Source organism: Chrysochloris asiatica, unplaced genomic scaffold, assembly GCF_000296735.1.
Source record: "Chrysochloris asiatica unplaced genomic scaffold, ChrAsi1.0 scaffold00441, whole genome shotgun sequence".
NCBI lineage: Eukaryota > Metazoa > Chordata > Mammalia > Afrosoricida > Chrysochloridae > Chrysochloris > Chrysochloris asiatica.
In genome coordinates, this window is record NW_006408959.1 from 1329047 (window position 1) to 1343913 (window position 14867).

At 35.0% G+C, this 14867-nt stretch overlaps 1 protein-coding gene across 1 annotated transcript; it reads left to right on the forward strand.

The window, feature by feature from the left end:
* Positions 1-11179: 11179 nt before the first annotated feature.
* Positions 11180-12115, forward strand: LOC102826241 (olfactory receptor 14I1-like). Its single transcript, XM_006877096.1, has one exon. It carries the CDS (start codon positions 11180-11182, stop codon positions 12113-12115), a length of 936 nt encoding a protein of 311 aa, XP_006877158.1.
* The last annotated feature ends 2752 nt before the right edge of the window (positions 12116-14867 follow it).

Below are 14867 nucleotides of genomic sequence, written 5' to 3' on the forward strand. Positions count from 1 at the left end.
TTTGAAACACGGGCCTTGATAAGTTTCCCAAAAGTAAAAGTTGATTTTTTTCCCCCTCACATTACCTGTGCTGTTTTTTTGTTTTGTTTTTCCTACAAGTACTCTCATTTTTTCGTGTTGTTGTTGTTGTTATGTGCCGTGGAGTAGATTCCGACTCATAGTGACCCTGTACAGGGTTTTCTGAGGCTGTAAATCTTTACGGGAGCAGAAAGCATCATCTTTCTCCTGTGGAACAGCTGGTAGTTTCGAACTGCTGACCCTGAGGTTCGCAGCCCTATTCGTAACCACTACGCATTTTTTTCATACCCTAGTCTAAATTCAGAAGAGGGAATTGAGCCCATGGTACCAAATATCTAACTAAGCAAGTAGAATTCCTAACTGTCAACAACTGTTATGAAATAAATCACTACTTAAACCATTTAATAAACATTTAAAATAGCAATATGTTTAATTAAATATGTTTATCAAAATAGGAATTTCAAAGTTACTTTTTTCCAAGATAGCATAATATTGACATACCATATTTCAAAGCTATATAAGCAACACTGTCTTTAAAAATTAATTTAAAATATCTGTTGTAACTCCATTATGATCTTAATGATTTATTTAAATAGATTAAGTATATAATTTGTATATGTGTTGTTTTTATTCTTAGACATTTTATATTTTGTTTCTCTAGAACCTGTGGTATTTTAAAACATATCTTCTAAACACTTTTTTCTTGGATATGCAGGAACTGTTTATTTTTCTCTCCTGATTTGTACCCTGATACTTGCTTGACATAATTAATTCACTTTATTTCTAGTTTTCTTTTTCAACCATTATTCTATTTAGAAAGTAAACTGCAATGTCACATACAAGTTTCACTGTACTCCATTCTTTCTAATTTTTATGTTGTTGTTGTTAAGTGCCTTTGAGTCAGATCAGACTCATAGCTACCCTGCATAGGGTTTTCAAGAATTGGCTGATGAATTTGAACCATGACCTTGAGGTTCAAATCAACCTTTAGGTGTGTTCCAGTACATTATCCCACAGTGCCACACCAGGATTCTTAGTGTCTATGTTGTTGTTGTTGTTGTTAAGTGCCATCGAGTCAGTTCCAACCCATAATGACCCTGTATAGGGTTTCCAAGGAGCAGCTGATGAGCTTAAACCACCAAACTTGGGGTTCAAACTGACTTTGCAGTCCAGGGCATTAACCCACAGTGCCACACCAGAATTCCCCTAATGTTTATTTGTCGTTGTTGTTGTTAGGTGCTGTCAAGTCAGTTCCGACCCATCGCAACACTATACAGGGTTTCCAAGGAGCAGCTGGTGAGGTTTGAACTGCTGACCTTAAGGTTAAAACCGACTTTTCAGTCCAGCACATTAGCTCACAGAGCCACACTAGGATTGATAGACTAGTGTATATAGTGCTTTTAAGTGTCTTATGCTTGATAGTTTTAGACAGTGTGACAATTAACATGTGCTGTAATAGAGGAGTCCTGATGTAGTCCTGTGTATTAATGTGTTGGACTGTAACACCAGATTGAACCGCAAAGTTGGCAGTTCATGCTCAACAATTGCTCCTCAGAAACCCTATATAGAGTTGCTATGGACAGGAACCAGCTCGGTGGAGCTTAACAACAGCAACAAAAAAGCTTGAAATTGATTACTATCATTGCTAAGTGCTGTCGAGAAAGTTCTGACACATAGTGACTTTCTATAGGGTTTCCAAAGAGGAGCTGTTGGATTTGTTAGAACTAAATTGTGGTTAGCAGCTCAATGTTTACCCTTCAACGTTATCCCAAGACTCTATTGTATTTTAGTTACTAACACAATGTTTCCCCTGCTTCAGTTTCCTCATTTAATGAGGTAATAAAATATGTATTTTAAATAGTCATGATTGATATTTCCATTTTTCTAAAAATTTGCGGACTGTCGATTTGGTGATATCCATTATTAATTTATTCTTTTGGTATATTCCTAAGTATGGGACCAGTATATTTTGGGGAAATGAAAAGCACAATGATTGAATTCATTAAGCCAATATGTTTTCTGATAATTAAGGCTTATCATGATACTGGAATGCTATAACAGTGAAGTCAATTAGATATGGTCTTATCTGTTTTGGAGGTGCCACAGTGACGAGGCACTGATGAAATAAAGCCATGAACCAAATCATCATAAGATTTTAATGGAGTTTTGAACTTTTTCAAAGACTGTATTTTAAAATTTGAAATGATAAATCCTTTGATTTTATTTTTCTTTACTGTTGACGCATTGGATATCCTTAAAATTTGTATGAGTCTCATGCTCAACATTTTACCTTGGAATCTGAGTTATATTACCATCTAATTTATATTCTTGATTCTTTCCTGCATGTATTATCCTATTTGATCTAGAGGAGGATCTGCATGCATTTGAGGTCAGGGTTCTCTAGGGTTTTCTGTGGAAGTCAAACCACTCAATACTCCAGAGGCCCAGTCTCTGTAGACACCTAGAAGACAACATTTTCTCCTTGATATATTATACATCTGTTTTCTTCATCACTAAGCTTGCACATTAATCAAGCAGTTTCTTCTAGTGTAAACAAGGGCAGTCATCCGAATTACAACCTTTTCAACATTTTTCTAAAAACTGAAAAATACGTGGATTAGAACCAAGATGTTATTTCATCAAGGTATCACTATTCTTGTACTACTTATCTGTTTTTACCCACTAGGGAAACTGAATTTATATGCATGTAGTATGTGTCAGCAATTTTTTCAAACAATGACTAAATTTGTGAAATAAAACTCACAGCAAGACAGGTATGTTATTAAACAGAATTGAGTGTCCTCTTAGTAATTGTGTTTTTGAATATATGTTGAAATAATAAGCAAACAATTAATTTAACATACACCATGGAGTAGGAATATTATTTAGTTAATCAGAGTTTGAAAAGGAAGCAGCTTATGGTGTAGAGTCACAGATTGATGTGCTGATCCCCAGCATTCATCTTCATTTCCCAAACAGTGGAAGGAAAGACAATAGTGTAAGCATCAGAGCCACTCAGAGGTAATATATGGACATGGAGGCTTCTTTGTTGATCAGATTTTAATTCTTGCAGAGATGTTAGGGAATAGAAAGTATTCACAGCAGAGAAAATGGAAACACATTTATTTTGAATTTCACAAGGTTCAAACAACTGCACCATGCCAGGGTATAACTAGACCTCAAGTCTATATATTGATTTATTAATTTTATGAAAGCATTCTACTACTCTTTTTTAGTAAATATTTAAAGTGTTTAGAGGAGGTGGATTTGGAGTTAGGATATTCTTACATAGACAAATTATACTTGGGTTGGCCAGGTAGAAGAGTATACCCTAGTTGATCAAGGAAGTTCAGAGGTTCCATTATGCCTGTGCCAATTTGTAGCTACAGCTAGCAAAGATGTTGTCGTTTTGGAGGTCATTAAATTTCCAAAATAAAATGAGATAAATGATCCGAAACGGCTCTAGAATCTGTATTTAATCTGCAAAAATCAGGTGCATCTCTAATACTCTGGCCTTTGACAGTCTTGAAAAACACATCAATGCAAAGCTGAAATGAAAACACCCTTATTCCCTCACTGCATATCTTCCTGTTGTGTTGGGAACTCCCCTTCTGACCCTAGTATCTTCCTTTCAACATGGAGACAGAGTAATTGAAGTACATTTTTTCAGATATTTGATATCACAAACCAATTTTATTCCTGCCCTAAAGAAAATTAATATGCTATGCAGTTTATTGGGTTCTCTGATGATGTGTGCCTTTAAATAGGTGCACTTAGAGGCAGGATAATTGAATCAAATATTTCATTCAATATACTTTACAGCTAAAAACAATTTATTAAAATTAGAAAAGGAAAATCTACCATTTAATGATGTAATTGTATGTGAAGAGAGATTTTGCTTTTTTGTAGATGTGAATACCAAACATTTGTTGAATGAATAATCAAATACTGGTTAATTGTCAACTAAAATCATATACAGGGTCACAATGAGTCTGAATTACAACAACAATGCATATATGGAATCCTGGTGCAGCACTGTTTCCTGTTCAAACTGACCAGCCACAGTATTATTGTGAATCAGAATCGATTAGATGGTACTTAACAACAACAACAACAACCATGTATATATACTAGGAGAAACATGAGGCTTTCTGACTCTACAAACATTTACTAAAAGTCAAGGATACCCTATACAGGGTCACTTTTAGTTGGAATCGATTCTAAGGCTTTTTAACAACAACAACATACAACAAAGTATTCATGTTGTTGTTAAGTGTTGTCTAGTCAATTACAACCAATAGCAATCTTGTATAGGGTTTTCAATGAGCATCTGGTGAGCTTGAACCATTGATCTTGTTCAAACGACTTTGCAGTCTGGCGCATTAGCCCACAGCGCCACACTAGGACACATAGTATATCTTTAGATTATATAGCTATGATAAATTTTATGTATGTGATGCTGTAGTATAAGCGGTGGACTGCTAATGAAAAGGTCACTGGTTCAAATCCATAAGCTGATCTTTGGAAGTCCTATACAGAACTGACTTGATGGTACTTGACAACAAGAGAGAGAGAGAGTCCAGAGCTGATCCTACAACACCTCACCAGGGTTTCTATATGCTTTCATTGTGTGTGTGTGTGTGTATGTATGTGTATATATATATATATAAGAGAGAGAGATGGAGAGAGAGACAGAGAGAGACAGCGTGAAACTTGTGGTGTGATACTGGATCACAAGGTCAGTTTGAACTGCAATGTCAGTGATTCAAACTCCACAGCCACCTTCAGGAAAACTTGTACAAGGTAGCGATGAATCAGAACTGACTGACAGCACTGAGCAACAATAACAAGCATATAGGTGTAGCTCTAAAATGTATTACATATTCCCAATTTTAAATTGACAGCAGTACAAAAAATAATGTTTTACTAATAGCTTTATCAATAATGAAGTAAATGGTAACTATATATATGTTATTGCTGTTAAATGCAGTTGAGTCAGTTTCAACCCATAGAAACCCTGTATAGGATATCCAAGGAGAGGCTGGTGAGCTTAAACTGCCAACCTTGTAGTTCTAATAGGATTTGTAGTCTAATATATTAACCCACAGTAGCACACCAGGAGTCCAACTTATATACATAGACTAAAGATAATAACATGAAAATGTGACAGTTAATGTTGGAGTCTCAAGAGCAAAGATGTTAGTTTGAGGAGTAAAGTAATACAGCAACAAATTATGATTAATCTGTCATATGACTGTTATATTAAATTTTATGTCTCTTGCAAGCAAGTTAACTTGATGACGTGTGTCCTTCTTACACAGGTTGGGAGGGCCTTGTACATTGTTTTAGGGTTGATCTAGAAATCTTGTTTTTTTTTTTGTTTATGACACTTGTATTTAAAACCCAATAAAACAAGCATGTTACCACTTTTATCACTAAGTTTTATAAATAATAAAGGCTAGCAAAATTCAGTTTATCAAAAAATTGCTATGCATTACTTTGTTTTGTGATGAATATAAAAAATATATGGCAAAACAACAACAACATAGCAATCACCTTGGCATACCCATATCCTTCTTTTATTACATTCTATTATTTTATTTATGATCTGAGATTCTTAAAGGTGTTAGTTTCTTTTCATTTCACTGAAGTTTCAAGTTAATGTAATTGAAGAAACCAATTCATAAAACACAAAAGTATTCTAATCACTTTGTTGACATCAATATATAAAACCTAAAGCCCATTGTCTTTGAGTTAATTCCTACTCATAGTGACTTCCTTTGTTTTACAGCACAACTATACTCCCAGTGTTTTCTTGGCAGCTATGTTTTAGAGCACCAGATCCCCAGAACTTTCTTCTGTGGTGCCATTGGATCAGTTATCATTACTTAATGTTAGGATTAAAGCACACACCATTTGCACCACCCAGGGACCTGCTATATTTTTTAGTACTCAAACCTCTAGAAAATGAGTACTAAAAGAAATAATTGATTATGACTGATAATTAATTTTATCAAACACATATCTTTTGTTATTTTTCATGATGTAGTGGTTATGAATTGGGCTGCTAACCACAAGTTCAGCAGTTTAAAACTACCAGTTGTTCCATGGGAGAAAGATGAGGCTTTCTGCTACCTTAAAGATTTACAGCCAAGGAAACCCTGTATAAGATCACTATGAGTCGGAACTGACTCCATGGTACTTAACCACAAATAATAAAAAATTTCAGATATACTTTCTGTCAATAGGTTTTTTAAAAAAATATTTTTTCATAAGTTTCCCCTTATCCCATATTCATTAACAGTTGATGTATATTTATTACCATAACTATTTCATACTGTCCTTATATGTGTGTATATCCTGGTAAAGCATTGTAGGATAAGCATTAAATTTCAAACCAAAGTGTTGGTAGTTCAAACCCACCCATTTTTTCCTTAGAAACCCTCTACTGAGTTGTTATTAGTTGGAAACCACTGGGTGATATTTAATAACAAAATGCATGTAAAGTATATTATATTTTTCTGGCTTTTAAGAAATCCTGTAAGTGAGAACATATTCTAAATAGTATTTTGCAGCTTATTTTCTTTTTGATATTGTTCAAAAGTTTATCAAGATTTTCCATATTGACAAGTATATATAGATGTAGAGCATTCAGTTTAACTGATACAAAGTGTTCCATTCAGCACCATCAAAGGCAAATCAACACCTTTGTATGATTCCATGGCTAGCAGGTCTGAACATGTTTTGAACTGGTAATTGGTCATTACTTTACTTGTTCTACAAACTGTTTGCACACACATTTTCTGGTAGTTTTGAACTGCTGACCACGAGATTAGCAGCCTGATTCATAACCACTATACTTTTGTGCATGGTCTTCTTATTAATGATAGAATTAATCATAATGATAGAGTAAGCCATATTATGGATTCCTGGCTTGTGTTATAGGATAAAGCACTGGCCTTTGAACTGCAAAGTTGGCAGTTCAAACCCACCAACTGCTTAGCTGAAAGTCTATACAAGCTTGCTACAAGTCAAATATGATTTGATGGTACTTAACAACAACCAAATATTGCTTATAGCCTTGCACAAGATTATCTTAAAAATTTGTCAGAAAATCAGAAGCTCTACCTTTCTTATAATTAATGCTTGCATTTCTTATTTGTCTAGTTACAAAAGATAGCAATTATGTCCTATGTGGAGCTAGAATGGGTTCATTATGCAAGGCTGATTAAAAAAAAAATCAATAATCTGGTTTTAAAATGATTTGTTTGAAACTGATGCTAATTTGGAACTAAGGAGCTCTGGTGGTGTAGTGGTTATGAATCAGGCTGTGAACCTCAAGGTCAGCAGTTCAAAACTACCAGCTGTTCCATGGGAGAAAGATGAGGCTTTCTGTTCCCATAAAGATTTATAGCCTCAGAAACCCTTACAGGGTTGCTATGGGTGGGAACCAACTCCTTGGTACATAACAACAACAACAACATAAGTAAATTGTTTGAATATTTTGGAGTCATGTAGAAAGAGTCTAACATACAGATGATCTTTAGGAAGTAAAACACATGTTTTAAACATATGTTTAAATGTTTTGAAAATAAACATCCAATAGCCATCAATATATATATATGGAAAATATTTATTTTCATGTAATTATGTTTGTTAATTTTGTTATTTATTTTTTAAAAAAAACAAGAAAATGAAGTGGCTAGAAACACTGGCCTTGGAGATTAATTGTTGTGATTTTAATGTCTGTTCAAGCTCAGCTTTTAGAGTAACGTTGGGCAAGCTAATTCATCTTGTTTTGTCTCGGTTTCTTTCTCTGCAAAATGGAAATAATAATAACAAATTTTACTTCATAGTATAATTGTGAATATTAAGTAAGTCAAGATAAGTACAGTGCAGTATCTCACACAGAGACGTTGCTACAAAATAGCTGTGGTAGTATTGTGATTATTGTTCTACCTTGTGCATTTTCACAAAATATGCTTTCTTCATATTCTAAAGAGTGCAATTCAGAACCACATCGCTTATTCTTTTAATGCCTTAGACAGTAATGCCCTATTTTAAAGTGGCTTGCCAAAAAACCATTGACTAGGTCATGAGAGGTGACTGTCTGATACATGTGCCAGCTATACTTCCAAAACATTTTATTTAAAAAATAATCACCCAACTTTTACATAATAATAAAATTATTGGTATCATCTCACAAGTTCTTATTTAGTAGATTGATTTTAGAATTTATGACACTGTGGCTATTCCAGAGCTCTCAATTGTGCTTATTAGGAACCTATACATATATCAAGAGGTAATGGTTTAAACAGAGCAAGAGGTGATGAATGGCTTAAAATCTGATAAGATGCACATGGAGGTTGTTTCCTTTTACCATATGTACTCAGTCTGTGTGCTGAGAAAATAATCTGAATATGAAGAAGAATTTGGCAACAGGTTTGGGGGAATTATCAATAGTAACCTGCAATATGCAGAAGACATGCATTTGCTTGCAAAAAGCAAAGAAGACTTGAAATACTCACTGATGAAGGATGATAAGAGACTACAGGCTTCAGTATGGATTACACCTCAATGTAAAAGAAACAAAAACCTTCACAACTGAACCAATAAATTACATGATTAATGGAGAAAAAGATTGAAGTTGTCAAAAGACTTTAGTGTTTGTATCCACAATCAACACTGATAGAAGAAGCAGTCAAAAAAGTCAATGATGCATTGCATTAGGCAAATCTGATGCAAATGTCCTCTTTAAAGAGTTCAAAATAAAAGATGTTACTTTGGACAATAAGAGACCCCTGACCCAAGCCATAGTATTTTCAATAGCCTCATACGCATGTGCAAACTGGACAATAAATAAGGAAGGCCATAGAAAAATTGATGTATTTCAATTATCTTTTGGGGGAAGACTATTGAAAGCACTACAGACTGCCAGAAGAACAAACCAATCTGCTTTGGAAGAAGTAAAATCAGAATACTCCATGATAGCATGAATGATGTGATTTTGTCCCTTGTACTATGGCCATGACATGAGGAGAAAACAGTTTCCTGAGTATGCTATCATGCTTGGTAAAGTGACGGATGAAAAACAAGGAGGAGGACTCCCAGTGAGATTAATTGACACAGTGATATCAACAACTGTCCAAACATGATAACAATTTTGAGAATGATAAAGGACTAGGCTGTGTTTTGTTCAGTTGTGTATGGTGTTGATATGAGTCAGAAAGAAACTAATAGCACTCAACAACAATGTGTCCCCTAAATTCCTACAATGTTTTCTATTGGATCATGCCCCCACATAAGCACAACTTTAGTAGTCCAATTTTTCATCAATTATTTGCATGAGCTTACAGTCAGACCAGTGGCCACTCACCATCCATGAATTGCTATAATCGAACATCAACTTTCACCATTTTTGAATATTTCCTTCACAACTAAGAAGACAACATGCAGTTAAGCCCACTGAGGTGACCTATTCTTACCTTCTTTAATAAGGGTCTTTCCATCTGCTAGTCTTAATGTAGCAGCTTTTCAAACATAATACTACACTTGTGCCCTAGAATTGCTATTGATGTATCAGGAAGCCTTTAGTAGAAAGTTGTCCCTAATGCACTTCCCATGTGGCAGTGGGCTATGGTGGGCTGTGTCAGCTACTCTAGTGTCTCCAGGCCAGGCCCTTTGATAACAGATGATATCTACCCATGAAAATTTCCAAAATTATCTATGAGTATGAATCACAAGAGCTTTAATGAAATGACAGTAATACTGCTTTCTGTAATTCAGAAATAGTCTGCTGTTGTTTGAAACTCTATTTTAACAGTTTTCTTCATAGTGATTTTATGAATGAGAACTGTTAATATTACCAGATTTGCAATAAAAGTTCTCCACAATCCAAAGAAACCAAGCAAAGCTCAGGGGGTCGGCATAGTTTTGGGGTAAGCAATAACATCACTTATCTCACATGCCAAATCCTCCATCATTGGATGTATCACTCTTATTTTCCATGAGTAGTTTTTGCCTAGACTAACTGATTGTAACATAACAGAAGATTCAATGTTATCCCATCTGAATGCCAAAGATTTCTCTTTCTCCTGTCTATTCTTTTATTCCCCCTCCCCCCCTCCAAAAAAAAAAAAAAAAAACACATATCTTCTTGTGAGTCTGGGTAATTGCAGAACATTTCACCTTTCTTATATCAATTGTACAAATAATTTTAGGGGATCAGAACAAGATTTGTGTCTATGAGAGGGAGGTTAAAGATTTCCCAAATGTCCTGTTTTTCCAAACTACTGAACCACTCCATCATCTCTAACATCAACTATTCCTTCCTTCAGAATCACCCTTTTGTCTTTGTTGTTGTTGTTGTTAAGTGCCCTCGAGTTGATTCCGACCCATAGCAACCCTGTATAGGGTTTGCAAGAAGCAGCTGGTGAGCTTGCACCACCGATCTTGTAGTTCAAATGACTGCAGTCTGAAGCATTAGCCCACAGTGCCACATCAAGACTTGGGAAATGTAAATCCCTACAGTGTCTGTCAGAACTCATGAACTTCCAAAAAAATGATTCACATGGTTGTGAAGGCTTTGAAGTCCCACATACATTAATCAGGTTATCAATCTGGAGGTTTCTCTTCACTCAGGGTTGATGAGCTCAAACTGGCAAATCAGATGATAGAATGCTAGTTCACAAGACTGTAGAAGCTGGCAAATCAGGTCAGATGATAACCAATTGGCTCAAATCCCAACAACTGTAGATCAGAAAATAATTGTCAGTTGTTGGATCCAAAGCAAGAGAGAAAAAGTAGTCAGAACATTCACACATAATGGATTATCTTTAAGAATATCTGATCATATACTGCATAGGAGATATATAGTACTGGTCAGAAGCACTTTAAAATTATTAACTTTCAAGATTTAGGCAGAAGTCTCTTAGAATCCTCCCAACTTAATAGCCTAACCACCACCACCCTGTTTGCTTCAGCAGTGTAGTAGATACACAATGGACTCCTAATTTAATTAAGGTGAAAATAATTCCAGAAAAAGATTTTATTAATAATATATTCTGCTCATTTCTTTGTGTGATTTTAATTGTTTGTTTGTTTCTTAATCTTTTTCTTTTCTTTTTTTCTTCAACAATCAGGAGTTACATTTCCCTGCCAAATGGAAAATCTCACAGGAGTAACAGAATTCCTGCTTTCAGGGTTTTCTGATACCTGGGAACTCCAGATATTGCATGGTGTGCTCTTTCTGTTGATGTACCTGTCAGCACTGGTGGGGAACCTTCTCATCATTATGGTTATTACTCTCAATCATTGTCTTCATACACCCATGTATTTCTTCTTAAAAAATCTCTCCTTTTTAGATTTGTGCTATGTATCAGTCACCATGCCTAAATCCATCCACAGCTCCTTGACACACAACAACTTCATCTCTTATCTTGGCTGTATGGCTCAAGTCTATTTTTTCTTTGCTTTTGCATCTGCTGAGTTAGCCTTTCTCACAGTCATGTCCTATGACCGTTATGCTGCAATTTGCCATCCCCTCCATTATGGGGCAAAAATGACTTCAGGAAGATGCCACCAGATAGCAGCCATGGCCTGGCTAATTTGTTTTTTCTATGCTGCAGTCCACACTAGCAACATGTTTTGGGAGCCCATTTCAAGATCCAACAGAATCCACCAATTCTTCTGTGATATACCTCATGTGCTGGCTATAGTTTCTTGTGAGGTTTTCTTTGTTGAGTTTGTGACCCTGGCTCTGAGTTCATGTTTGGTCATGGGATGCTTTGTTTTTATGATCATCTCATATTACCAGATCTTCTCTACAGTGTTCAGGATCCCTTCAGTAGAGAGTAGAGCAAAAGCCTTTTCCACCTGCTCCCCACAGCTGATTGTCACTGTGCTCTTCCTCACAACAGGGCTCTTTGCTGCCTTGGGACCAATTACCAAGACTTCATCTATCCAAGATTTGGTGATTGCTATGGCATACACAATTTTCCCCCCCTTCCTAAATCCCATTATATACAGTCTTAGAAATAAAGAGATTAAAACATCTATGTGGAGACTATTTGGAAAAATGTATCTTCTGAAAAATTAGAAATGTCTGTGCTTTATCAATAAAAGATCTGTACCAAAATATCTTTCCTAATTAATAGACTGTTTTTTGAAGTTTTTTGCTTTTTATTCGTTACAACCAAAGGTTCTAAACCTCTAACTTCTTCTTGGAAACCTGATACATGAATCAGAACCAACTAGATGGCACTTAACAATAACAACAAGTGTGTTTGATAGTGAACATTCATAAGTGATGCCACAGGATATTTATAATGTGGTTGATGGAAATTTCCGTTTTCATTAATAATCACTTTATTTGCTTTTTCTAAACTCATAATATATACAATTTAAAATCTGTGTTTTCATAGAAAATAATGTATTTTCCCCTGATTTCTAAAATAGTGTTTGAAGTTTTTGCCACAAATTTTCATCTAATACTTTAAAATTGTATGTTCTTACATGCAGTACTTCGGTGATCAGATTTTCTAAACCATTTGGCAATTTATTGATATTTTCACAGAAATATATTTAAACTTCTTGTATATATATAAATGTTTTATTGTGAATTGTATGATAGTCTACATGGGAGAATATCAGCTTTATATTCATTCCATCATCCATCATTTCGTTGGCATAATTATCATCCTGTCCATGCATCCTCACCCAACCAAAGGGTGTACCCTGTAAACCTGCACCCCCCACCCAACCACAGTCCTCAGCCCCTTTCCATATCCTGATCCCAAACCCCCAGCCCCACCATCTCTTGACGTTGTCTTCTCTGCCTCCAAACCAGGCCTCACTGCCTCTCTGGGTAGGATTCCGCTCTTCGCTCTTCTCCATTGATGGTCCCAGGATCCTCCACTCCTAGACTGATAAATTAATCTTTGTTACAAAATGTCCATCTTTAGCTTTCCAACCCTCACAATCAGTCCTGATAACAATTATTCACCATTGCATCACAAGAAACCCATCTATATTTCATTTCATCAGCCCTTCCTGGACAGGCTGGACATCATCCACTGGAGACTCTATCTTCCTTCATGCTCTCTGGATCTAGGTTCCCTCTTGAAAGCTTGTAAGCCAGTCACTTCTTGCCTTTGTATCCCTCCCCCCATTTGGGTAGCCAATGTCCAATTTGCCCATTCCTGTCTACCCTTTGTGTGGAGGGGGTAAAACTTCTTGTATATTTTTAATACATACTCAATTAAAATTTTCTCTTTTTGATATACAGTTCTATGAGGTTTTACAAAGTAATGGAATAATTCAATCTCTTTCACAATTGAGATACACAATTGCTGTCATTCCTCCAACAATTCATTCTATGCACATTTGCCATCAGTATCTTCCCTGACTAGAATTTCTGTAATCTTTTTTTTTTTCACCTGTTTTCTTTCTTTATAATTTGCCATTTCCAGACTGTTATTTAAATATATTCATATAATATATCATCTCTTGGAGCTAATTCCTTTCACTGAACAATATGTGCTTGACAGTTATGCATGTTGATGTGTATGTTAATAGTCTGTTACTTCTTATTACTGTGTTTTCTATGGCAATTGTTTAGAGAAGGCTCACTTCAATGAAACAAAGGTGTGAGGTGATCAAGTTAGACTCTACAAATAAATTGTCTTCGTGGGTAATTTAGAGACATTTATGTGAAAATTGAAAAGTCTGAAATTAATTTCCAAAGTGCTAACTAAATTAACATGAAAATTTTACTTTAAGTAATGTATATGGAAGGATTATGACATGATTAAATGCTGATTAGGTGTTAAGATTGACAAAATACCTTACCGCAAAATTGAACTTGGATCTTGGAAAATGTACCATGAATTGTTTGTTTTAGAATTATTAATAGACTGTATTTTAGAAAAACTTTAGGTGTACAAAAAATGATCAGATCGTACAGTCTCCATTTCACCCCTTTCCTCCTCATTAGCAACCTCCCTATTATTAACATCTTGTATTAGAACAATATATGTTATAATTGATATATTTTTAACCAAAGTCATTCTGAAGTCAGGATTAAACATTTGCTCAGTTCTCTGTGCTTTGACAAATGCATAAAATAATGAATTCAACATTACAATATCATAGAGAATAGTTTCTCTGTCCTAAAATTTTCCTGTGCTCACCTAATGCACCACTTCTTACCTCCTGAACTTCTGGCAATCATCAGGCTTTTTTCGTTCCCTATATAGTTTTAATTTCTTCCATATTGTCATCTAGTAGGAATCATGCAGCATACAGTCTTTCAAATTTATTTTTGTAGTTAGCATTTTCTTTTGCGGCTTCATGCCACTATCTTTTTTTCGTCAATGAATAGTATTGCATTGTATACATGTACCAGTTTGCTTAACCATTGCTTTTGGGATCAAAACAAAACAAAAACAACAACATTGTGGGTTCTTCCATTTGGGGCATCTATGAATAAAAACTGAAATAAATTTCTGTTGCAAACTTTTGTGTGGATATGTGTTTTTAAATCACTTGATAAACTTTCAAACCTTTTTCAAGAGCAATAAATAGATTATTTACATTCACCTACAATTAATGAAATCTTTGTTCTCCATTCTAAACATGTTGGTGTTGTCAGTGATTTCAGTTTTAGACATTATATGAATTGTATAAACTATCTCATTGTTTACTTACAATTCCCTGTGGTAAGAATATTTTTATAAGTGCATATTCCCTCTGTATATTTTCTTGATTTAAGTGTTTTTCCAGATCTTTTGCACATTTTTAAGTTGGACTATTTGTTTCTGTTTTTGTTGAATTTTAAGATTTTTTTTTGT